Source organism: Cladophialophora carrionii (genome assembly GCF_000365165.1).
Source record: "Cladophialophora carrionii CBS 160.54 unplaced genomic scaffold supercont1.12, whole genome shotgun sequence".
Taxonomy (NCBI): Eukaryota; Fungi; Ascomycota; class Eurotiomycetes; order Chaetothyriales; family Herpotrichiellaceae; genus Cladophialophora; species Cladophialophora carrionii.
Window position 1 is genome coordinate 131,574 of NW_008481819.1, and position 24,697 is coordinate 156,270.

At 54.3% G+C, this 24,697-nt stretch overlaps 9 protein-coding genes across 9 annotated transcripts; 4 read left to right on the forward strand and 5 right to left on the reverse strand.

Annotated features, from left to right (window-relative positions):
* Window positions 1-922: 922 nt before the first annotated feature.
* Window positions 923-2,731, reverse strand: G647_10014 (uncharacterized protein; the record flags this gene model as incomplete). The annotated part of the gene is made up of 2 exons (XM_008726006.1): window positions 923-990; window positions 1,039-2,731. 2 exons carry the CDS (start codon window positions 2,729-2,731, stop codon window positions 923-925), a joined length of 1,761 nt encoding a protein of 586 aa, XP_008724228.1.
* Window positions 2,732-3,853: 1,122 nt separating this feature from the next.
* On the reverse strand, window positions 3,854-4,693 carry G647_10015 (uncharacterized protein; the record flags this gene model as incomplete). Its single annotated transcript, XM_008726007.1, has 1 exon — window positions 3,854-4,693. One exon carries the CDS (start codon window positions 4,691-4,693, stop codon window positions 3,854-3,856), a length of 840 nt encoding a protein of 279 aa, XP_008724229.1.
* Window positions 4,694-5,222: 529 nt separating this feature from the next.
* G647_10016 (uncharacterized protein) lies at window positions 5,223-5,972 on the reverse strand (the record flags this gene model as incomplete). The annotated part of the gene is made up of 2 exons (XM_008726008.1): window positions 5,223-5,866; window positions 5,933-5,972. The coding sequence occupies 2 exons, from the start codon at window positions 5,970-5,972 to the stop codon at window positions 5,223-5,225; spliced, it is 684 nt and encodes a 227-aa protein (XP_008724230.1).
* Window positions 5,973-8,626: 2,654 nt separating this feature from the next.
* G647_10017 (uncharacterized protein) lies at window positions 8,627-9,115 on the forward strand (the record flags this gene model as incomplete). Its single annotated transcript, XM_008726009.1, has 1 exon — window positions 8,627-9,115. The coding sequence occupies one exon, from the start codon at window positions 8,627-8,629 to the stop codon at window positions 9,113-9,115; it is 489 nt and encodes a 162-aa protein (XP_008724231.1).
* A 2,809-nt stretch (window positions 9,116-11,924) lies between these two features.
* On the reverse strand, window positions 11,925-12,746 carry G647_10018 (uncharacterized protein; the record flags this gene model as incomplete). The annotated part of the gene is made up of 1 exon (XM_008726010.1): window positions 11,925-12,746. The coding sequence occupies one exon, from the start codon at window positions 12,744-12,746 to the stop codon at window positions 11,925-11,927; it is 822 nt and encodes a 273-aa protein (XP_008724232.1).
* A 4,772-nt stretch (window positions 12,747-17,518) lies between these two features.
* On the forward strand, window positions 17,519-18,802 carry G647_10019 (biotin synthase; the record flags this gene model as incomplete). The annotated part of the gene is made up of 2 exons (XM_008726011.1): window positions 17,519-17,773; window positions 17,822-18,802. 2 exons carry the CDS (start codon window positions 17,519-17,521, stop codon window positions 18,800-18,802), a joined length of 1,236 nt encoding a protein of 411 aa, XP_008724233.1.
* A 960-nt stretch (window positions 18,803-19,762) lies between these two features.
* Window positions 19,763-21,353, forward strand: G647_10020 (uncharacterized protein; the record flags this gene model as incomplete). The annotated part of the gene is made up of 4 exons (XM_008726012.1): window positions 19,763-19,801; window positions 19,861-20,043; window positions 20,104-20,850; window positions 20,898-21,353. 4 exons carry the CDS (start codon window positions 19,763-19,765, stop codon window positions 21,351-21,353), a joined length of 1,425 nt encoding a protein of 474 aa, XP_008724234.1.
* Window positions 21,354-21,805: 452 nt separating this feature from the next.
* On the reverse strand, window positions 21,806-23,026 carry G647_10021 (uncharacterized protein; the record flags this gene model as incomplete). The annotated part of the gene is made up of 1 exon (XM_008726013.1): window positions 21,806-23,026. One exon carries the CDS (start codon window positions 23,024-23,026, stop codon window positions 21,806-21,808), a length of 1,221 nt encoding a protein of 406 aa, XP_008724235.1.
* Window positions 23,027-23,730: 704 nt separating this feature from the next.
* Window positions 23,731-24,564, forward strand: G647_10022 (uncharacterized protein; the record flags this gene model as incomplete). Its single annotated transcript, XM_008726014.1, has 1 exon — window positions 23,731-24,564. The coding sequence occupies one exon, from the start codon at window positions 23,731-23,733 to the stop codon at window positions 24,562-24,564; it is 834 nt and encodes a 277-aa protein (XP_008724236.1).
* Window positions 24,565-24,697: the final 133 nt, after the last annotated feature.

Genomic DNA, 24,697 nt, shown 5'->3' on the forward strand with positions numbered 1-24,697 from the left:
CGGCTTACAACCTTGGTATTCAACACCGAGATGACAGAATGGTGGCATGCGACTACGTACCGAGCTAGGGGTGAGTTCGGAACCGGAAGAGCTCAGCAGGCGCGTCGTCGTGGCCTGATCATGTCGCTGCGCGGCGAGAGGGCTATAGCCACAGCAGGGTATCCATCCCTTGGGTTTCTCTGTGTTCTTTTCTCAAGTGGTCCATTACAGGTACGAGTACGAGCACGCCCCTGCGATGCTCCTCTACAGCCAAACAGTCAACAGCACTGGCATTTCCCTCTTATATGTGCTTTCCTACAGTAGTCGGCTTGGTTGTGGCGGTGGCTGTTCTTCTGGGGTCTGAGGGCGAGAGCACGGGTGTCTTCGCGGACGAAATGCTGGGTGGATAATATCTGGTGGGAGGCGTCGGATGCAAACGTCCCCACCGCATCCACAGCACAATGTCTGTATGTCAGATGCAGTAGTAGGTACTCGTTCATTTCGTCTTGCGTTGCTCGACTCTGCACCTTTACCTTCGGCGCAGGACAACCCACCCATTCCACCTCGCTTCTCGTTTCTCGCTCCTCGTTTCCCGCTCCTTACTCCCATCCATCAGCGGCTAGCCCGGTCTCTCTGGATGAGGGAGAGGGAGTGGGATGGAATAGTAGGCCACGATGAGGCACATGGCGGAGGAAGTTACGCCGTGCTGGGAGAAACAAAAAGTCAAGGGTGAGCTGGTCGAAGGTCCAATTCGGCCTGAGATCTATGTTTTCAACAAGAGAAGGTTCAAAGTGACACTTCTCGCTAAACCCGACCAAGGGATAATGACCCCCCGCTGCTGCGCTCATAAAAATCGCTGAGGGTTGCTATGGTGATACAGTACAGTGTCTCTGATAGTTCGAAGGGCAGGTGGCTCGCGGCTCGCTTCCAAGGCCTGATGATATCAAGAATGCGACAGTAGAAACTCCGGCCCGGGCTCGTCATCCTCGCTCTCAGATGTCATCCTCCGATCTGGAGGTTTTGGTCGAATGTTGGAAGGTGCTGCTGTTGGTACAGGACTCAAGCCCGCGTCGCTCTCATGTACACCACGCTGGGCAAATTGTCGGGGCCGATGGTGCGAAGATCCCGATAGCGGACCATGTTCCAGCCCTTCCGCATGCTCGTCTTTTGTTCCCTGCTTCCCTTTGTCCCGAGGGTTGCCGAACTCGCGAAGTGTATCTTCCAGGCTGTGGTTGCTGCTTCCGCCGGGACTCCTGGTCCCGTTGCGCTCAAGCATGTCTTCGAGCTGTCCACCCAGGAGGTCGGGGCTGGGCTCGTCATCGTGCGACTCGTTGTCTACTGGACGACGTTCGTCTTGTGGAGCGGGCTGCCCAATTCTCTCAATCGATCCAGAGTTTGCTGACGGTATCCCTGCGGTTTCCTGAAGTAGGTTGCGCGCTTGCTCGAACGCTGCTAATTCAGCGCCAATGGCACAAATGAGTAGATTCCAATTGTTGGCTTCAGCGTGCTGGAGATCCTTTTCCAGTGACGATATCAGCGCAGAGAGCTTGGCAAGCACGACTGTCATGGATAGGTCTCCAGATGTAGTTGACTGGGTCGCCTCATTCTCAAGACTCGATTGGTGAAGCTGTGACTGAGACTGAGCTGCCAGTTCCCGCGTGTGTGTTTTCAGATCCTTTTCGAACTCCCTGATTCTCTGCATCGCGTCGCGCCACAACTTGGATCCTTCCTCTAGTGCGCTCTTCTCAATCTCAACGCTGGCCTTTCTCCGCGCTAATGCCTCAACTTCATTCGACCATTGTTCCTGGGCCATTTGCAGTGTCCGCCTCTCCGGCCTGAGGGCGTACATCCCGGGTTCACGACCCGCATTCAGGCTTTGCAGAACTGGTGGTCGTTTCAGGAATGACTTGACCTGATTCTCATTGAGAGCCAGGGATGCGGTATAAGAGCTCAATTCGGAGTCCCGAGAGCTTTCGACTTCGCGGAGCTGGTTCACGAGTACTCTGTGCTTGGATCTCAGCTCGAGTAGTGTTGCTTCCAGCTGCTGAATTTCCTGCTCCACTGCCTCGACCTGGGTCCTTAAGCTGACAGGTCCTTCAGCGGACTTGATTTTGTCTATGTCATCTTCTAGCAGTTGTCTTCGGTCTCTCAAGTCTGATGCTTGTCTGATGGCGTTGTCCCTGGCTACAACTTCTTGGTCGATGAGGGAGAGCTCATGTTGCTTGAGGGCTGCAAACTCCCGCATGGACTTCTCCAGCCCTCGGCGTGCTCCTCGCAGGGTGATCTTCTTGGGCTTTGGTTGTCGTATCGGTACTGTTTTGGGCCTTGCCACCGTGCCAGAGCTCAGAGGTGTCGTTGCAACGGACGGTGTGGGTGTAGGACTTCCGACCGAGGACACATCGTCTGCCTCTTCCCATCGAGTGCCACCCGCACTGAGACCTTCCGACTGCGCATCAAGAAGACTTTGGAACGTTCTTTCAAGGTTCTTGGACGCCCGTTCGACCTGGAGGAACGGGTCATCGTGGCGCACTAGAGACGAGCTCAGCTTTGCATGATGTTGCGAAGGAGAAAGGTATGCATTGCGGCGGCGGTCAGGAGAGGACGACGCTCTACTTGAGTCCTGCATGAGAATGCGTGGAGGAGACGCCGCCGAGCGCGGAGATGAGTCCGAATAGTCATCGTGGAACTGCGGTAGAGAATCTGCACTTCCAGGCGGATGGGGAAATATTCGTTCAATGAACGACTTCTTCATCATCGCGATGGGGACCCGTTCATAGAGTGTACAGAGCGAAGGGACGAGGGTTCTGACTTTGAAGTTTTAGACGGCGCATACTGCAATACTCCGCCAGAACGTTCCGGCAGGCAATGCGTTTGCTGTGGCTTCAAGCAGCCGTGACTGAATCATGTGCACCGCAATATGCTGCATATATGTTCGAACTCGAGTCACACGCGTGTCACCCAGCAGTCGACGAGCCCCGAAGTTGAGCCGGATACATCGCGTGACAAAGTCACATGACCGGATATGCCCAGGCGGGCTCATAGACACCCACATGGTAGGTACATCGTTCCAGAGGCTGACTCATTACCCCGTACGGTGTACCTCATTGTCCTCCGTCCAAAGTCTCTTGAGTTCACACCAGAGGAACTCACAAACAGCGAAGATGGAGGTAGCGACACCGCTGGTGAAAGTAGCTCTAATTACTACCTTGCTCCACCCTGAGCCTCAGCCTCAGCCTCACAGGCGGTTCGAGGGTCGACCTTAAAACGTTTAAACGCAGAGTGGTGTTTCCCTTTTGTACGCAGCCTGCCCCGCCGAGAGAGTGTAGCAAACTTAACATGGCAATTGTCTCTGCGACTTGGGGATTGGTACAAAGATTTCAGAACAGTTCAGTTTAGACCATGAATCGACATGCCTCCAAGCGCGACGAGCGCTGTGTGATAAATTTCTTTGAGCGGAGCAGAGTTTGGCAGTTAGTTATACTTGGGGTGGAAGCCGTGAATGGATGCTGCTCATCTCAAACTCCAAGTTCCGTGGGGACAAGACGGCGTACGTTGACTCTCGTAAAAAGATGTTGACAACCTGAAGACGCTGCTCTATTCATGCGCCTCCAGCTGCTGCCTCGCCTGTTCGGGAGTTTAACTCAACAGTGGAGATGTTCGTAAGGCCGCACCGAAGGGACACGGCTTTCCAGTGACTGCCACTTATCCGACAGTCGAAGTTCCCGCTGAGAGGTTATGTTTGTCCATTTACATCAGCAAACGCCAGGCACCCAGAATAAGAGCCGCCGTGCCGGTGCAGACACCCCTATAATATGCGTCAGTATGCTTGTGGATTTGTGGGTGCCGAAACGAATGCCCCCAAACGGATATGTACTCACATGAGCCACTGCAGGGTCGAGAACTTGACGGCCTCGACTCGTTCTCTGAGCGAGGCGACCTCCTGCTCGATCCGCGCTTCCGTCTCCTTGATCCGCATCTCCTGCCCGTTGGCTTCTTCGCGAATCCTGCCCTTCTCAAGATTCAAGTCCAGGCGAACGCTGGCCTGCGTGCGGCTGATTTCGTCCCGCAGCCTCGAATTTAGCTTGGCCAAATCACTGGTCAACCGATCGTGGCTCGACCGGGTCAACTGCGCTTCGGTACTGTCGGCATTGGACAGTTCGCTGCGCAGTTTGGCAAAATCAACTTTTTGGGTATATGTGCTTCGCTCGGCGTCTTCCTTCAAGACCATGGTCCGCGTGAGGTTCTGGATGGACTCTTCTATCACATCGTTCAGAACGCGCATCATGGCCACGGCCTGGTCTTCTGTGAACCCTTCGTCCTTGAGTCTTTGCACGAATTTCAAGGTGTCAAAGTGGTGGGCTTTGCGCTGCACGGCCGTCGTCGAGAATGCTTTCCGAGCAGGCTTGTACGCGGCGACGTAGACACCATTGTGGCGGATGGGCGACGAGTCTGCCGGGAGTGGTTGGTCCAGGGCTCGAGGTCTTTTTGAGCGAGCAGCAAGTGCTCTAGGATGCGGGCTCCGGGACGCCTTGTTACTGGTGTATATTGGCCGCGGCTTGGAAGCAGTTGTGAAAGAGGGCGCTCTGACTGTCTCGTAGATAGGAAGTCGTGGCGTAAGTGTCTGAGTTGAAGGCCGGGCATGCGACACCGGCTGCCACGTCAAACGAGGCAGTAAGAACCTAGGTATTTCGGCCACGGGTTTGGAGCCGGTCATGGAGGGCATCGTGATCTATCGGTGACAACGAATACAACTGTACTGCGTGCTAGACGTTCACTGAGATCTGATAATATGCGCAATCCGGTTGGAAGGAAGATGATGCAGGCTGGCCGCAGTCGACGCCGATGCCGCATCCCAGCCAATCACATCGGCTCGGATCGGGGTTCATTTCCACCTCGCTGCTCGTGTAACGAACCGTGAGTGAGTGGACTGCATAGAGGACAGTGCACGCGTCGAAGCATCATGATGGGCGATACTCTGAAATCGCCTTTCAACGGACGATGCGACGCCTCCGCAAAACAGCATCAATGCCCGCGGTGTTGAGGCTGAAATGTTAACAGGCCGCGCATGAGATCTCGAACTGATGGAGCCCCCAGACCCAGACGGGAGAGACGGCGACGGTGCACGAAAGCGTACCTCTTTCCGACCAAGTGATGAGATATCCAGCAGTGAGCACGGTTTTCATTTACAGAGTCATCACACCTCTCAACTCAGAGTCCTAAAATAAAGCCTCCTATACCCTGTCTCATTTCGTCTTCTTCCCCTCTTTCCCACTACTCGACCTCTTCACCGTGGGACTCGACCCTTCCTGCTCCTTCTTCTCCCGCTCTGCCTTCTCCTTCTCCTGGAACGCCTTCAGCGCGTTCTCGTCCGTCCTGTCCGCGTACCACTGGCCAACCTGAAGGACCAGTACGCCGACCAGCACCAGCGCCAAAATCGTATTACTCGCGGCCAGGACCTTCAGATTGTCTTCCCGCCCGAGCACACTATCCCCAGTGTTCACGTCATAGCCCCTGGTATTCACATCGTCAAGCTCATCCTGCGTCAACTGCTCAAAGCCCAGCCCATAGCTGCCCTCGCTGACGATCCTCAGCCCTTTGACAATGTTCGCAATGTACACGATCACCGCGACCATGTAGAGCACCAGACTGCCGCCGTCGAAGAGCATATTCGACTCACTCGGCTTGTAGAGCTTGATGATCAGGCCGAGGAGGCCCATGCCCAGCATGATGTGCAAGATGCGCACGATTAGATTCGGCGCATTGTGCAGCAATTTTAGATGCGCTTCGATGGCGTCAAAGTGCGACGCCGGTGTAGGCAGCGAGGACCACAGTAGCGGGTAGTCGTAAGGGAAGAGCGAGAAGAGGATGCCCAGGAAGAATGAGGTGGCTGTAGGATGATTCTGTCAGTCCGGTACCCTCACACATGTCGCTCCCAGAATCCCGAAGCACTTACGGCAGATAATAAGAAAGGTCGCGAAAGAGACCGAAGGCATCTTGATCTCGAGTTGAAGCTCGGAACAGGTACGTAGTTGCGAATTCGGGTATGATCCAAGTAGAGCTTGGAACTGAAGGACCCAACGGAAACCCAATCAAGTGCACAGCACTGTGATATGCTTCGTAGAACAGCCGGCCAAGACGACACCCAGGACAGACAATCTGGGTTGCTCGCGTGTTGAACTTGAGTACATCCAACACAATGGCGCACCGAGTATACCAACAAACTGGGCGCGGCGCAAGATGATTCCGTCCGCGGGAAGTAAAATATCGACCGGAGTACCACGCAAGAAGGCAATCTTATGTCATACGAACGAAGGATCAAAAACGCCAGATTGTACCTCGTAGGTTGCGGCGACGCCGGGGTCTAGGTAGTAGGCGCACATGTGCCTCGTTGGAACGAGCGAATGCGAATGCGCTGCGGCTGATAGCGATAAGGCTGCCAAGCCGGAAGCTGTATTTATCCGAAGCCGAGATTGCTTTCCCCCACCATCCATTGAACGTACTCGTACCCGTTTCCCGTGAATGTTCGCCTATCGGAGATGTCCATCCTTGTGTCCTGACGACTGTGTCTGGATATTTATCTGTGAGCGAGCGGCGGCTTCATCGTCGGGGTGCATGCAAGATGTGATATTTCTAGCCGGGCCCATGGAGGAGCGACTGGCACTCTTTTTGCCTTTATCCCGGCTCAGCTATCACTGAATACTGATCGACATCCAGAAAGATATTGCTCTCAGGGTCTTGTGTTCACAACGCTTCAGTTACACTTCCACCAGCGAGAAGACTCCGACTGTGATGGATATTCTTCCCGGGCTCTGGAGTGATGAGGGCCATTCCTATCTGATGGTATCCGAGTCGCATGTTTAGCCAAAGTTCATTCCCGTTTAATGCTCAACGCTTGATACTGAACTAATATCATTGGATTATCGAACGCTCAGCTCACATTATCCAGCGATAGACGTATACCCCGTCTTGCAGTAATTGGCAGAGACTTGTACGCAACAGCAAGGGTTCTATGATTGAAAGGCTGGCTGCAACGCGACTGTTGATGATCGCTTGGACAACCTGATACTGGTGCCAATATCATCAAAGCAGATACAAGACCGTCCAGGTCGGCGCCACTTGAATGGCTCAGCGCGTCGGTATGTTCGCCATCACCAATCCACTCACTTAGGGAAACCTCTGCTTCATTTGGCACTAGAAGTGATGTCTGAGTGTGAGAGAGTTGGCCGAAAATACAGGCGCAATCTCACGCGGTATAGACGATGGTGGTGCTGGCAGTGATGCGCCCTCGTCCAATTCTTCCTGCGTTCGTCCACGCTAGGATTCTTCAGCTCGAAGGCATATAACCCAAAGCGCCTTTTGTGTTTTATAATACTAGTGATTTCGGTGCCTTTGAATTGAATTTCTCGGTGACATTCTTGAGTTTCGAGATGCTTTGAGAACTAACTTGACCACCACAGGACGTGTGCATCCAATGCATACCTGGTACTGTTCCTGTTAGGCACACGTCCGAGCCTCAATCACCGCCGGGAATACTTAAGAGACAGACAGCATAGGGTGGACGAACAGATTCACGAGCAGATATGTGCGCAGCATGATAGCGACAGAAACACAGTACATACTTGAACCGTCTCGCAAGGCACCGCTGAGGTTTACCGATTTCTGTCCGCCTCCATCGCTCCTCTACCATTTCTTCAGCAAGCCCTCCATTAGCTAAAGGCCTGGCGATGCAGCACCGACGCAGGTACCCCGACGAAGACGAACAGCCTCGGGAATTTGTCGTTTGAAGCGGTGTGAAAAAGGCCGAGACCACATCTCCCCATCTTCGGTGTCGGTCATCTCCATCACTCACCTGTTCACTTCCTAATTACTCACCCGCGCACCTGATATGTACATGTACTTCACCGCTGCATTCAAGCTCGCGGTGTCGTCGTCAAGTGTTCGGGTCCAAGGTAACAATCCTTTGTTGATTTACTCTCTTCTCACCTCAACTCCGTGCCCTTTCTCACCCTAGATGTGTATGTGCCCGCCTCTCCGTTTGCCGAGGGGTAAGTGTTGATGACCACTTTCATCTCAGCGCAGTAGCGCTGCGCCTAATGCACGCAGGAGCTTTCGGCAAGTCGTCGAGGATGCTTCGCTGGCCAACACAACACGTGGCACAAGAGCGGACGTGAAGATGAACCCGATGGAAACAAACCATTAAGCGAAGATGGGGAAGAATATGCACGAGAAGAAGCAGAGAAGCAGAAAAGGCATGGATATATAACTGGTGGTGGGCTGAAGCTCTCCCACATCATTGGAAAGGGACTTCATCCTACAGTATGTATCTGTACTTACTGCTGTGATCTTCTGGTTCCGGATACTGCTGCGAACATACACCAGCCAAGAGAGACTGGACCGACCGGTGTACCATTGTTGCACGGTACACAGCACATAGCACACATTACTCCGTACTTTGTCACAAACCATGCAGATGCCGACGCTGGTCCCGCTCCGCCACCTTGCAACCATCTCCCTCGTACTCATTGGCCTGTCGTGCTGGTCCTCGGTCTTCAGCGACAGCCACCACAACTCTTATCACCCTGACCTCGGCACTCACCATCACAAACATTTCGGCGCACCACCACGTTCGGGGCTCATGACGAGGATGATGGCCGAAGCGCACCCCTCACCGTCACACAAGTGCACCGACTCGACGACGGAATCGACGCGGTCCTTTGTCGAGTCGCTCTTCACGGCCGTGGCGCTCGACAACTTCGGAGCCTCCTTCGCAGCCGCCCTCTCGGACGACCTGGTCTGGACCGTCACGGGGAGCAGTCCGATCGCGGGCACGTACGACGGCAAGCAGACGTACGTGGACAGGGTGCTGACCCCGCTGCGCGACGTGCTGGTGACGCTGCCCGTGCCGATCGTCGAGCATATCTTCGCCGACGGCGACTGGGCCGTCGTCAACTGGCGAAGTGAGGGCGTGTACGGCAAGAACGGCGCCAACTATGACATGCAGTATGCGTGGTTGATGAGGACCGAGGTCGACGGGGACGACGGGGAGCGCAAGATCGTCGAGGTCACGGGATTTTACGACAGTGTCAAAGTCATGGCCGTGTTTGAGGGCTATGTCTTTAATACTACGAAGGTGTGAGCAAGTGAGTGGGTAGGTGAGTGTGATTGAGTTGGTGAGCGAGTGAGTGGCTGATGGAGGTGTAGTTACTGGCATCCGTATGGAGTAACTGTATACCGCAATACTGCAACAGGGATGCTGATGCTGCGTACCGGATAATACTCCGTAGTGTAGCGGTCGATGCATTATAGAACCCTGTACATGCACGTAGTAACGCTATATCTATATATATATATATCATTCACTCGCAGGTCACACTGGAGAAGGTCAGTATGATCGTGAAGAACAACACGGTCGGTCCACTGACTAACAGACTCGACTGACCGCCAGCTGCATACTACTGACTGGGAAGACTCGAATACCATGATCGACAACAGTTCACTGTTTAAATTAATTTCCAGAGAAGCTCATGTAGAGTACCTTGACTGCCTGGCATGAGCTGAAGAAGCCCCCAGCAACATACTTTATGGAAAGTAGGTACTCCATATAATTTAGACGGACACACAGAACGCGGTACTTAGGTATTGGTGGACTACAGTACCCCAGCTGTCGAGCGCTGAACTTGTCCTGCGGCTAGCTTTCAAATGAAAGAACACACAAGCTTCAACAGCGGTCCATTGAAGTCTCTAAGAAAAGACTCAGCGGCCTGTCCTGCCTGCCTGCCTGCGTGCCTGCCTGCATGCTCACCGTCGTGACTGCAGATGCGCTTCCTCTGATCGTCGGTTTCTAAATATACAGGTTGCGCGTACTACGAACTAATATGCGGCTCCTTCGGTCGCGGCGCATTGGGTTGACCGCCATGCTTGTTGTGTATGCAGTCCCTTAACCTTGGTTGGACCAACGAAGCATTGATGAGCGCTGGATTCGTCCTCTGGGTCCTGCGTACTCGTGTGCGGCTCTACTGAAGAATCATTGAGCACGGGTTTCTCCATTCAATGTACAGTATCACAGTGTACGCAGTAACTCGCACAGGACTGCCAGGACCGAGACTCATCTGATCTGATTGGTCAAAAATCTTCTGCCCTTCTTCTCTGGCTCGCTCAGCTGGCTAAAAATAACGGAGCGCGGTCTCCCTCTCTCGCTCTCTCTGCGTTTCGTCAAATGAGAAGGAAGCCCCACCCCAGCGTCCTGACCGGTCTGGAGAAATATGAGATCGCCCCCTGCCAGCGACACTGTCATCTCAAACGAGTGGCTGCGCGTGTTCGAGGAAGCGCCGGACCCACTCGTCAGGGGATGGCCCATCTGTGCCCTCCAGCTAACCAGACGGCGTCCTCGTGTAGCGCAGTTCCAGCGCTGCGGTACAGCGGGGCCTCCGATTTCCCCTTCCGCCGTCGCACCATCCAATGGATGACAACTCGAAGCACGCTAGAACATTTGGGAGGGAGGGGGCCTGGGAAATTGGGGGTTTAGCCTTTGAGCTTACGAGTTAATCCTGGACCTCTGCGCTGGCACACGCGAGAAGGGGGTGGCACCAGCGGCGGTTGGTGGGTGATGTCATGGCAGAAAGGATTACGCATATCCTGCTGCTTTACTCCGTACTCCCTTACCACCCCGCCAAACCCGTGTTGGGTTCGCCGGCGGCGGTCTCCCAAGTAAGAGTCCCCGGCTCCATTTCAGGAGAACAGTCAATCGCAAAATGGACCGGCAAACCCGCCAGGTGCTTTGAACTACTGTACCTTCCGCCGTGATATCTGCGGCTAAGGTACTCCGGTCAACAGACCCCTGCGTTGGGCCATGCCCCCTTCTCTCACGGTCAGGTTGCATGTGCTGCTCCTCGGCACTTATGCTTTGCGCCCCTGGAGGACTTTTGACATCCGTAACTCTTGTAACGTGGGAAGGAGTCTTCAGGTGCGAGTACGAGGAGAGGTACTGTGTACTCAGTACTGAGAGCCTCTCCGTGAGCGTGCCACTGGCTGGCCGCAACTATCGATGCACGCGGGTATCCAACCAATGACGCCGTGCTGAAGCTTTCTCACTCTTCGCCTCGATTCGCTGATGTTATACATAGGATCCTCGGTGTGTGCAGCGTCTCCAAAGGTCCTGGCGCTATCCTACGTAATTCGGCCTTGCCTGGAGCGAATCGAATGGGTTCCGGCCTGGTAACCGCTGCAGTGGATCGGTGATCGAACAGCAATCGTGGTCCAATAGCGTCCCTGCCATCCTGTGACGAGAGGCGGCTCAACATCCGGCTGCCACGTTTTCTGCGGGCCTTCTGCGTCCTCGCAACCAAAGGTGTTTTGGCCGGGAAAGAGGACGCGCTCAGGTTCCTGATGTTGGAAATAGGGCACGAAAAGCGGGATAGACAATCCATGGTTTGGGAGAAGTATCTTAGTCATTGATTGTTTATGGCTTTATCTTCATCCTTGTGGGGAGGGAATCAGCCATCGCCATTGCCTCCAAATATCACGGATCCGGAGTCTTTGGCCTGCTCTGATCGCGGAATCCGGCTGCGGAGACCTTCCTTATCCTTTCGCCAGACAAAAGTGCTTTTCACAATTCCACCCGTATCCCATTGAAAATCTCCAAGCGGATCGTAAGAGACCCAGTACACTATCCATCCTGCCGAGCCCCACGCAAGGTCGTAAGCTTCGAAACATTGTCTTTCGTGCCAGATGAACTCCTTCCGCCTAGATTTGGTGCCTCACGGCATTTGAACGCCAAGCGCCATCGCCGAAAGATGTAGTGGTATCATGTACAACAAAAATGATAGCTGATTCCGTCGTAAATTCCATAACCGCCCCAACTGGTGGGACAAGTCTCAGTGTTCTGTCCCTGTCGGCATGTTTAATAGTCTGTATTCAAAGGCCCGCCTATGAAGGTCAGGTGTGTCTCAAGCGACAGCGGTCGGAGGAGTGGTGATTGATGCGGGTTGTGCCAACGTCAACGAGGTGGGGGATGTTGAGATTGCTGGAGGCGAATCGACTAGGGTCGACGGGAAATCGGACGCTTTGATGACAGTCGTATCTTTCGAGGTGATGGGAGGAGGAGGCATTTCCGCGGCCTCAACTTTGCGTTTCTTTCCTTTCGGGGCAGGATCCAGTGGTGGTGATCGTTTGTATGTCACTGTTCTCGTGACTACAGATCGCACACTGACGGGTTTGGTACAGGCGCTTCGTGGAGCCTCAAAGAACCGACGAGTCGCGCTCTCGCAATTCCAATCAGCTGGAGAGAAGGGTGAATAGATGCCACCAGTACTCATGCCGCTTACGGCTGTCCGCGGAGACGGTCCACAGGTGGACGGCGAAAATGCCGGAGAATGTGGGATGCGAAGCCGTCTCAACGCCGTGGGCGTTCTGCGGCTGTATGGAGTGGGTGGAACGGAGCTGGAAGGAGACTTGTGGCTTTCGCTTCGGCTCGACGACAGACTCGAGGACGTAGACGCATTCGAGATCATAGAATATCTTGTGCATGTCGACTCGTCCGACAGTGATCTTTGGAGTGCGCTTGGGGGAGGGCTGGCCAGCGACGGGGTCAAGGCTTTGAGAAACTCTGTGTAGGCAACCGGCGGCGTGATCGGTGTCTTCAGGCTCGCATTTTCTTGCTTAATCACCGCAGAGGCGCATGAGACCGGCGTACCAACGATCTCGGATGGGAATGAGGCAGACTTGGGGGTCTGGAGGGGTGGGAGGACCGGACGAGTGATTGAAGGCATGGTGGTGTCGACAACGAGAGAGTCGAACTGTCCAAGCCGTGAAGGTAGATGTTGAGTGAGCGAGGGAGAAGCTCTGGTGATAGAGGCCTGACGGACACCAGCGTAGGGAAGAGGATCGTGCCGTGAAGAGGGAGGAGAGGTGGAAGGGACAGGTCGAGCAGGCAGCGGGAGAAAATAGTCGATCTATTTCTGGGAGAGCAGCGTGCACAGCAGCAGCAGCTCCTCTGGCACTGGGACAGTCAAACTTGACCAGGATGCGACCTGCTCTGTCACCGAAGCGTGTGCCAGGTGCAGTAGTATTGTCGTAGGCCGGGTGGGAGCAAGGGATCTACGACTCAAGATCCCGTTGGCGCGTAACAAAAAGAGTATCCGTGAGAAGAGACCGACCAGCGGGGAACGGCTGAGGTGCCGTAAGGAGAGTGGACGACTTGAGGCGCCTGACAGCTGGGGCCAAAGGCTGGCCAACGATGTGTGTGCAACTGAGAGGCAGAGGAACCAGATGGGATGTTGTCAGTGGTGGAGGGAATAGTTGGGACAGGAGGGCGTTAAACCGGCGAGGTGAGGGCGAGCTAAGGGCCGAGTGAGGGCAATCTGAGGGCAACCCAGGCGACCCTTGTCGTTCGTTCTTGCCGCCTGGCGGCTAAAGTGGAGAAGAAGCCTGGTGGGGCCGACGAGGGCTGAGCTCGCCGTGCGCTTGATTGGCTGTGGCGGAGCTGCTCTCACCACTCCAGCTTCGCCGCTGGGACCTCGCTCCGTATCTTGATTCGCTCGTTGGGCCTGTACCTGTGACTTGCGAGCGAGACTGCAGGCGGCAGACAGGATTTCGATTGTGGTTGCTCCTTCGGCGTACGCGCGCTCTGCTGTGAATGCTTTGTTTGTCTTTCTGCCTGGCCGGCGTTGCGGTCAGCTCTTTGAGCAGTGCTGTGATAGGTGGATTGGATGTACAGCTGGGTGTAGCTGGTGTAGCTGGTGTTGCTGGGTGTGGCTGGATGTTGCCAGGGCTTGAACTCGACGTTGCCCGAGAAGAGACCTGCTCTGATGTTGTGCAAACCGTTAACGCGCTCTAAGCATCCGATCCTAGGCCAAAGGCGCAATAGTACGAGTCGTCCGGGCGAAAGAACGGCAACGTAAAGAGTCTTGTGTTGTGAATGTCCTGAAGTCTCCTCATTTTCTTGTGCATGCCATCGCATTTATCTATCATGCTGGCAAGCCGCTGGCCACCTGGCCGTCCCTGTTGCTCGGTGCAGATTGTTTTCAATGACACTATAACTCACCGCACCTGGGCGCTATACGACCTCAATTGGTCCTATGATTCGTCGCAGCTTGGTGAGAGTGAAGAGCGCTGACTGGTCAGGTGAAGGATTCGCAGCCTTGAGCGCGCGGTACCACAAATCGTCGTCCCGCTCTAGCCAGTTGGGCGCTATGGCATATCCATTCACTGAGTGGTCGGTTCGGACTCCTCGATCTTCTCTTCCATGACATCCCTCTGCGGTGGTTCTGTCCCAGAAGAGCGCGCGCAAGTGTCGCTTGAATCCAACAGACTGATTTTGATCATCCAACCATGAGGCAAGTGCACCTTGTCTCTGGGAACCATGCACATGGCCCAATCAGTCTCTCGGCTGGCTGAAGGAGGAGGTCAGTCTCCCGGGGAATGCGCGCCAGATTTGTGATGAATATCAAGCAGAGAGCCTTCGACAGCTCTGATTCGTGTCATGGCTGAGGAGAGATTGTCACTGCCCACCATTGAATAGCCTTATGGGTCTCCCCTCCACAACACAATGACGCACATGCACACTCGGCTGTCATAAACCACGAGTTCGTTACCCCGGGATTGGTACGATTGGCGGACTGGAGAACCAATCGGGGAGGTTAACTGGGGTCCAGTGAGAGAAACACTTGCATGAACTGAAGCGCTGAAAGTGGTGGGCAGGGCTGAACTCATGACATGCAGGATATGAGCTGCCGGTGATGATCCCAGCAGCATTGCCGGCATATCCCATTGGCACTCCCTTCGAAGCTTCATTACAAACGGTGGGTTCTTCCGTAAACTTTGCGTCAGAGCCCGTTCTTCTTTCATGGCTGGCGGTGCTTGGATCCATTATGCATTGTCTGCAGGCCGTATCCACAGGATGAGCGCAACTTGGCAGTTCTAGACTCCTATGCCCACTGGAAGGGGTCGGAACCCGTCTCGCGAGTCAGCTCTTCACTCCCGAAGAGTACTTGGAAAAGTGAGCAGCCATCGTGTGCCGGTGCCGAAAACCTTCTTTCAGGCCAAACACATCCGCAGCACGCATGGGTGTCACCTTTACACCAGTGGTCTGCAGTCATGGACATCACTACGCACGAGAGTCAACTTCGTTGAGCTACTCGGTGTGTCTGCACGCATTCGCCAGCTGCCCTGTTTGGATGCCCCTTCCTTCCTTTCAGGGATTACTCAAGCCGCTCAAACCGGTATTTGCAATGGGTATCTTCAATGGTTCCCTCCCTTGGGCACAGAGTCCCGTCTGTCACATCATAGGATCTCCCTCGGTGGCGCTTAACTGTGATCAGAGAGGAAGTGCTTGTGCCGAGGAACGAGGGAATTGGTGGTTGGCTTCTCCACTCGACAGGTTCACTGCGTGCTCGTGTTGATACTGAAACCCGAACAGCTGACCAGGTGTCCAACTGGGCTTCATTTCGTGGACCGTAAATTTGGTTGGCAACTGCCATTGGCCGAGGCAAATGACCGAGAGCAGAGAACTGAAGTCCGCATCGGCTGAGCCTGTCTTGAGGAACTTTGCCGTCTCGAATCTGTATAGCCCTTAAATCACGCCGAGCTCGGGTGTTGTGGGGTTAGCCCACTGAACGGATACTTCAATCATGGCGAGACACAACCAACTCGAATTCTCCGTCCCTCAGCAGATGGGATACTTGATCTGCTCTGCACTTTTGGAGACCGAGCTGCAAACTCCCTTTCCGTGGTGTGCCAATTGCCGCGGACATGATCCGAGGGTCGCCGCATAGAACAAACACAGCCCTGAGAAGTGGTACTTGCCCTGACTTCTGATCACTAGGCCTTGTTGTACGAAGAGCCAGGGCCAATAGACTAGATTCCTGTGGTCTTACATAGTGGACTCACTTAATGGTCTCGCCTTCCTTCACCTGGACAACGCTGGCTTACCAATGAAAATGAGTATTCTTTCATCAGTCTCCAGGGCTGTAGCTAGCGTGAGCTGTGTGTTCCTGCCTCGTCAGCGACCTAAAGGCGCAGCGGCGCCCCCAACCAATGGAGCTCGAATTTCTCAGCCAGCGCTTGCTGAAGATGGCCTCAGGGTGTGGAGGGTTTTCAGGATCAAAATTTGCCAAAGGACCCCACAGCCTTGGCCCGATCGAACCGTCATTTTTACACCAGTCCTCAAAGTACAATCGTCCCTCTCGTCTGTTGTCGTCATTTCAGATGAGGTCAGCTGGAGAGTTATGCAAGTCATGGATCCAAGACAGCAGATCGTCGATGATCACCTGATGGCTAGCCTTAGGGAAAGCAGTATCTCCAGATGTTGAGATAGCCGTTGGAGCAATCCATAATGATTGTATAGATGAGGGGAAGACGCCTGGTATACTCCACCTGTAAACGCCCTTTTCACATCAGTGCGTGGTTTGGGGCCTCTGTTGGCAACCAAGTTGTTTCGAATATGTGCCATTGCCACACCAAGGACGGCATTTATCTTGTCTTGGGGCAGAATGCAGCAAAAAAAAAAACCTGATTCAAGAAGCAAGTCTGTCCAGATTTGGCTTCCCGGGTCATACCTTCTTAATGAGCATTCACATCTCCAGAAGTCAACCTTGAGGATTTGAAGTGCCGAGAAGGAGTTGTGTAGGGTCTCTGGAGCCGGAGACCAGGCTGCTCGGGGCTCTCATCAGTGTCTCGGAGCAGTTGAGACACTATTGAAAACGGATCATAGGGTCCGCAGAACATTTGCAAGTCTTGAGCCGCATGGACTCCTTGGCAGACCTACTGCCTCCGCGACCAGTTTGACTCAGGCAAAAGTGCGGCAGCGATGTCGCACCGCTCATTCAACTTGCTGTCGATTGAGTGGCGAGGATTCTCGAGGCCGGCGAAGGCCTGGGATCGCTAGGACATGCAACCAAAGATTTAGCAGCAGCACGTCTTCCGGGGGAAGCAGAAGCCTAGCCACGCGAGAAACGCTGAAGCTGCGAAATATGTCGTACATGATCCCTACCTAGCTCTGGATCGTAACAACGCAGGACGACCCCATGAGTAGGACAGTGCTTCGAGTTCGACGATTTCTTGCTCCCCTTCGAAACCGACGCCATCAAAGGAGACCAGCTTGGCAACTCCGGGTTCATCTTGCAAACCAGGCTGTCGGCGCGATTTCGCTCGGCCAAGCGGTCCAAAGCCTTCCCCTCAGTTGAGTGCTCAAGACTTACAATGTCCTCGCCCAGCACCGGCGAGTGGTATCCGAGGCTTTGATTAAGAACTTGGAGACAACTCCAGCATCACTCCTTCACCACGAAAAATCAGCGCAGACAATTGTATTAAGCCAAATCCAGAGCCTAGCTAATATGGCACCGAGGTCGAGGAATGAAACCGAAGTGAGCGAGTTCGAAGTGGGCGAGGCTGAAGTGGGTCTCGAGGCCGTTCCGCCGATTCGTGCCCCTCAGCAGTCGCCCCCACCAATCAACACTTCCTGAATTGTTCCTGCTCGGCGAGCTATTGACTTTACTCAACATCCCACCAAAACGAGGACGACTGGTCCTCACCACCCGTGACCATGGAGCTGGCAATGATGAGCAGGTGCGTGGCCCGCAAAGCCTCTTCGAAGGCGTCTGCTGTGCGCCATTACAGCATTGTGCACGATGTACCTCGAGTCGCTGCCAGTCTCTCACAAAATCCTCCTCCCGCGCCGACACAGGGTCGGTCGGTGTTCGACCAGGCAGTCAATGCCAGCAACCCCAGGAACAACTGGACAAAGGAGGAGATTACTGAAATACACCGGAAGCCTCTGATGGAATTGGCTTTCGCTGCGGTATGTCCACATGAACTTGGACGGGACTTCTACTAACGAGCATCACAGGGCACTGTCCATCGCCGGTTCCACAAACCCTCAGCGGTGCAATTATGTACACTTATGAACATCAAGACCGGCGGGTGCACAGAAGATTGCTCTTATTGTGCCCAGTCTTCCCGATACAAGACAAACCTGCAGGCGACCAAATTGTCCACGGTCGACTCCGTCATCGAGGCCGCAAAGGTTGCCAAAGCCAATGGTTCCAATAGATTCTGCATGGGTGCCGCCTGGCGAGACATGCGCGGCCGAACGCGGGGAATGAAGAACATTGTTGAAATGGTCAAAGGGGTCCGTGCTCTAGGCATGGAAGCCTGCGTGACCCTAGGCATGCTGGACAAGCAACAAGCCCGAGAATTGAAGGAAGCCGGATTAACAGCATATAACCACAACGTTGACACCTCAAGAGAACACTACCCCAATGTCATCACCACACGAAGCTACGATGAGCGCTTGCAAACGCTCGAGAATGTGCGAGAAGCAGGCATCCACGTCTGCAGTGGTGGGATTCTCGGTCTAGGAGAGACACCGGCGACCGACCACGTCGGACTCATCTACACGCTCGCCACTCTACCAGAACACCCTGAGTCATTCCCCGTAAACAAGCTCGTGCCGATCAAGGGAACACCTATGTTCGGTCAGGATGCTGTAAAGCTGGAAGACATGGTGCGCTGCATCGCTACTGCTCGCTTGGTCATGCCCAAGACAATCATCCGCATTGCAGCTGGCAGAGTCAGTATGCCAGAGTCGGAGCAAATGCTGTGTTTCATGGCCGGTGCCAACGCGATCTTCACCGGCGAGAAAATGTTGACTACTGATTGCAACGGCTGGGAGCAGGACAAGGATATGTTTGAACGGTGGGGGCTTACACCAATGCAGACCGAGGCGAGTAAACTTGTGGAAGTTCCAGAAGAGCCGAAGTTTGAATCGAGTAGCTTTGCTCACTTCAAAGAGAAGGCCAATGGTGCTGAGAAAGGGGTCGAAGCATAAAAGATAGACATAGAACCGGATATAGACCCGAGAGGGATGATATAACCCTGCAAATAGGTCGGAATTCTGGTCCACTGAACCCTCTACAGCCAGAACTGTGCGGCACAATTGACGCATAGCCCACAGTGGTGGAGTTGAGTAAGGACCAGGAGGCTCTACCAGCTCAACACAGTCCGCCCCTTCAGCTTCCGTCGCTTCAGCACTTCCCTCCCACCTTTTGATCTCAGTCTTGCCAAGTATCCATGCCGCCGTTTCTGAACCCGCCGCGAGGGGTTGAATGTGTCGCTTCTTCTCCGATATCCGAGTAGAGCCGCAGTCGTGGAGAAGGACCTTGCTGCAAGTAGCGACAAAGGGCCTATTCGTGACGGTTGGCGTGAGGAGGATATGGCCGGTCTGAGGAGTGTTGTTGGGAGGGAAGACTGAGTTGTATATGAACAGAGGGTGAGGTTGCTGAATGCGCGGTTTAAGGAGGTAGTCGGCGCCGACGAGTAGTGGAATATTGGAGTTGCCGATTTGGACAGTGGTGCTGCGACTCGTCTGACGGTGGTGAAAGCTCTAGGATGGCAATTGTTAGTTCTCGGTAGAGTAGACGAAATACCAAGGTTGAATTAGCTCACCTTCGACTAGGGACATGGTGAACCTTCACACGCGAAGGCATGCTATCAAAAATGCATCTGACCACGCGGCCGCAGATTCGACACATGGTGGCGGTGATTCCGGCACGGTTATCTTGTTGCTAGACGGGACTCTTGAAGAGACGATATGATCGAGCAAGGACAAGTCGAGTTACAATTGCAACACCACTCAGCCTTGCCGGACTACGTCGCCGCATTCGGCTGCGTTGCGCAGGCACGCCGCCCACTTGGCCAGCGTTCGTTTGGGACACATGCTCGTACAGCCCTGCAATCGCATCTCATGCTTCCTGCATTCCTCCCTTCTCTGTGATCCTGTTGGAGGAAGATGGCTTCTCTACTGGGGTTGTTGAGCGACTTTCCACGTGTTCGTTCTGCCCTTCAAGTCCGTGTGATGGCCCCTCACTGACTGTGACCATCCTACAGCGGCTTGCAGTCTTCCTCGATCGACCTGGCTTTCCGTGGAAGAAATTGATCCTAGGCTTCTCTCTTGGTCAATATGTTCTCGAGGGTCTCCTCTCCTTGAGACAATACAAGGTCTTGCAAAAGAAGAAACCACCAAAGACATTGGAAGATGAGATCTCGCAAGATGTCTTTGACCAGAGTCAAGTATGCGCCAGGCGCTCATGAATGCCACATTTCCGCGTATGCTGACCTTTCTTTGCACAGGCATACGGCCGGGCAAAAGCAAAGTTTGGCTTCTTCTCCGGCCTCTACTCGCAAATTCAGAACGTCCTCTTCATCCAATACGATGTCTTGCCCAAGCTCTGGTCCTTGACAGGGCTCTGGCTCACCCGCTACTTGCCCGAACGCTTCTCCGGCGAGATTTCGCATTCAGTGCTCTTCTTCTTCACGTTCAGCCTTATCTCACAGCTTCTGTCCTTGCCATTGTCGTACTACAGCACGTTTGTGTTGGAAGAGAAGTTCGGATTCAACAAGCAGACCGTCAAATTATGGATCACGGACATGCTGAAAGGCCAGGCGTTGATGGTCGTCCTGGGGACACCGCTCCTCAGCGCGTTCCTTAAGATCATTCAGGTCACGGGCACGAGGTTTTTCTACTACCTGTGGCTGTTTGGAATTGTGGTTCAGCTGTTTGCAATCACCATCTATCCAATCTTCATTCTCCCGCTGTTCAACAAGCTCTCGCCACTCGAGCCCGGAGAACTCAAGTCTGGAGTGGAAGCCCTGTCGCAGAGACTCAAGTTCCCGCTGAAATCGCTGTTTGTGATCGACGGGAGCAAACGCAGTGCACATAGCAATGCTTACTTCTTCGGTCTGCCATGGAAGAAACACATTGTCATCTACGACACCTTGATCGAGAAGAGCGAGCCGCAAGAGGTGGTTGCAGTATTAGGCCATGAGCTGGGCCACTGGAGCCTGGCGCACACAACCAAGCTATTCGCCATTGCGCAGGTACGAATCTCACTCCACGTGACCCTCCTGATATTGACCGAGACCAGTTCCACATGTTCTACATCTTCGCGCTCTTCAGTGTCTTCATCGACAACCACTCCCTGTACTCCTCTTTTGGCTTCCACAACACCCACCCCATCATAATCGGCTTCATATTGTTTTCCGACGCCCTTGCCCCTATGGACGCCGTCGTCAAACTCGGCATGAATGTGCTGTCGCGGAAATTCGAATTCGAGGCCGATAAATTCGCCAAAGACCTGGGCTACCAGAACGAGCTTGCCAGGAGTTTGATCAAGTTGCAGGTGCAGAATTTGAGTACCATGGACGCGGACTGGATGTATGCCAGCTACCACTACAGTCATCCGATTTTGGCCGAGAGGTTGGCGGCGTTGGGCTGGAAGAGTAGCAAGGGCGAGGGTAAGGCTGCCAATGGGAAGATTGTCGAGTTGGATGAGGAGGTTGTGGATGCGGATGTGGTCAAGGCGAGTCAGCGAGAGCTGTGAAGCTTCGGCCATCTCTCTGGCTTGCATCGTGTGTTATATTATGATGTGAAATGTGATTCGTGACCGAATCCAATACGTATCAGGATACGCAATGTCGCGGGAAGAAGCAGGCACATTGGTGTATCGCGACTTGCGGTGGGACGGACGGCATGGAGAGGCACGGGTCGGTGTCTCAATGAAGTCTGTAAACGAGCCTTGTGTTTATGAATCTGACGGGCCAGACGGAAGCAGAGATCGAGCCCACGACACCGTCCTCCAACAGCCACTCGGAAGTTCAAGTGAGGCAGAAGGTGGGAGTCCCGCTCAAGCCATGGAGAGGCTGACTCGTCGTGGAGAGATAGACATAAAGGCGCAAGCTCGGGTTTCCCTCGTTGAAGACTCTGCCATGTTACAAGCTCTTCTTGATATGCCCAAGTGCTCAGACATTCACCTTTTAACGCTGCTATTTTTCATCACTTTGTCTTCTTTTTCAGCCTTTCCTCCTCCCTGTCCCTCTTTGCGTCCTTGTGTCTCAACTTCTTCAGCTTCTTCTTCTCGTCCTTGCTTAGTGCTTGGGATGTCGCCTCTTTATCTTCAGCGTGCTTGCTAACTTGGCTTCTCTCCCGGGGCGTACTGTCCGCCATGTCAACGTCGACATCCTCGTCCTCGTTGTGGCCGCCGCGTTTGGCGCCCTGTCCTTGTGATTTTCCGGTGTCATTCGCCTTCTTCTTCTTCCTCTTCTTATCATCTCGCTCCTCATTTCTCGATTGACCAGCATGCTCGGTCTCGGCGTGGATGAGATCAGCGTTCTTTGCCGCCTTAGCCTTCTTCGCTTTCTTCCCACGTTTCTCCCTCGGGTCCACGACCTCGCCCGTCCCCTCGATCTGGATGCTGACCAGTTGACTCTCCTCTTCGGGCCCACTCGGCTGCTTCAAACCCGCGCCAGGATGTCGCGCCTCGTCGATCTCATTTCGCGCATCAAACTCCTCGAGATCCAACTCATCCTCTCTTCCCACGTCGTTCTGTCCGCCTCCGGCGTAAAGGCCGTCGCGGGTATCATCTTCGACTTGACCTTGTCCTCTCGCCGCGTCATTGTGGTTCACTTCGTGTCGCCCTAACGCGTAGAGCGTCGGGTCCTGCCACTCGCTCTCGTCTTCGGCGGCGAGCATAGTTTCGAGGATCGCGCCATCGGTGGGGTCGTCTGTGCGTTCGGCGTCCGGCAAGGCAATCACATCCTGCCTTTGCTTCTGTTCTTGTTTCGGTTTCTTAGATATAGGCGTCCCAGACGCGTCCTGCGGAAGCGTATCATTCTGGTCGAAGGCCAGACTTCGCTTCACGCCCCTTGTGCCTTCTTTCGTGTCGGGGAAGACGTCCCTGTCCCTTTCTCCATTGTCATCTGCCGTGGCATGGCCGTCCTCGTCCAGCGCCTTCAACAACCCACCGCCTACTCGCTCCCCCTCGATCCCCTTGAGGATTCTCTTCAGGTGACTTAGCGTCAAATTCGGCGTGCTCGAACTTGACAGCGCCTGGGGGCCCCGCTCTGTGAGTGTCGAGTCGGGTCTGTATGCGGCGTCGTTTTCCGCGCGGTCGAGGAAGCTGGCGAGCATGGTATGTGCTTGGCGGTGCGTGAGACGGGTCGTGGAGTGGTGGACATAGGGAGGCAGAGGGGTTAGACCGGCGGCGGCGGACGACATTGTTGCGGCAGGCTCAAGAGTAAGTAGAGTCCAGAAAGGGTGGTACAGCGTAACGTAGTGGCGCGGCTAAAAATAAGGGAGTGTCGACGTTTCTTGGGTCGAGTCGAATTCCGTCGAGTCGAGTCGAGCTTAGCTTTGAGGGACCAGAAAAGGTCCGAAGTCCGGCGCGAAGAATATGGTATTAGCGCAAATCAAGGCAGATTGGGTATACCGCTGGGTTTGACGCTAGAATTGAAGATACCATTGGTGTATACATAGTACGCGTGCGTCCTTGCAACGCTGTAAATAAATGTCTGTCTCATGCAAAGGCGGAGTTGTGAAAAAAGATGTTCTTCGGATAAGATAAGATACGATAAGATTGTTCAGCCTTGTAGTGCAGCCTCGCCCGCTTTTTCTCCACATCCGAGCTGCTCGCGGGCCGAGTTCGCCGAGGCATCATGGCCATCAACGTTCAAGGGCGTGCGATCGAGCCCACTAGAAGGATAGGTAAGTTTTAGGATTACTATTATCTCATCCTCTCTTGTATCACTCGGTCTGGGGCCTCGGATGCTGCTGTTCAAGCATCATTTGATGGGCATGTAATCCAGAGTCAATTACAAGATCCCTGGTAACGATATCTTTCCATATCCACCTCCACCACGTCTATATCCACGTCTATATCCACGTCTATATCCACGTCTATATCCACGTCTACATCAGCCACAATGCCCCTCGCTACTATCCACCTCCTCGCCCTGTCACCCTCAACATCACTCCCCTCCTATCTTCACACTCTCTATAACTCCGTCCCACGATCCAAAATCCTCATCACCTCCAAAGTCATCCGCTGGATCATTACCCCCACGACCATCGACGCCCAACGTCTCTTGAACCCCAAATCTCCGTGGACGCTGCTTCTCATCCTGCTGGGCACGGATCCCCTCCCCGCGTCCCTGACCAGCGACGTGCTGGACCACTGGACCTCCGTGGCGGGGATCCCGTCGCGCCTGACCGCGGACTTTGCCCGCACGAACGACCACCTCCTGCATCCCAAGCCGGAGGCCATCCCCGCCTTGACGGGTTCGTTGGGCAAACCGCGCGTGGGCACCACCTCGCAGACGCTCGAACTGTCGCCTGGTCTCCTCGAATGGGCGACTTCGTTCCGCAAAACCCGCGCGGGCAGCTCCCCGCTTTCGATGCTCAATCTGCTCGCCTTCAAGGAGGGGATGAAGCCGTCGTATTTGAAGTACGGCGCCGCGTTTGCCGAGTCAATCGGCAAGCGACGTGGCGGGGTCGCGAAGCTGGTGGGCAATATCGTCGTCGATGCGAGTGGGAATGGCGGGACCGGCGGGAACGGCGGGAAATGGGACGAGTTTGCGCTGGCGAGTTATCCCTCCGTGTTGCATTTCGCGGACATGTTGGCTGGGGAGGACTACCAGGGGGTGAATTTGACATATCGTGTGCCGGCGTTGGAGGATACCTTGATCCTGTGTACGAGTGAGATTGAGGTTGAGGGTATTCTGGAGGCAGAAGGGAAGGGTCAGAAGGCGAAATTGTGATTTGAGGGTCTCAACAAAGCACGGTGGTCAGGAAAGAAAAGGACGCGGGTGGCACAGCAAGGCAAGGGAAGGGAGGTGAGGAGAAGGGCATCTTCAAAATTTCGGGATGAGTGAGAACGAACTACGACGTACG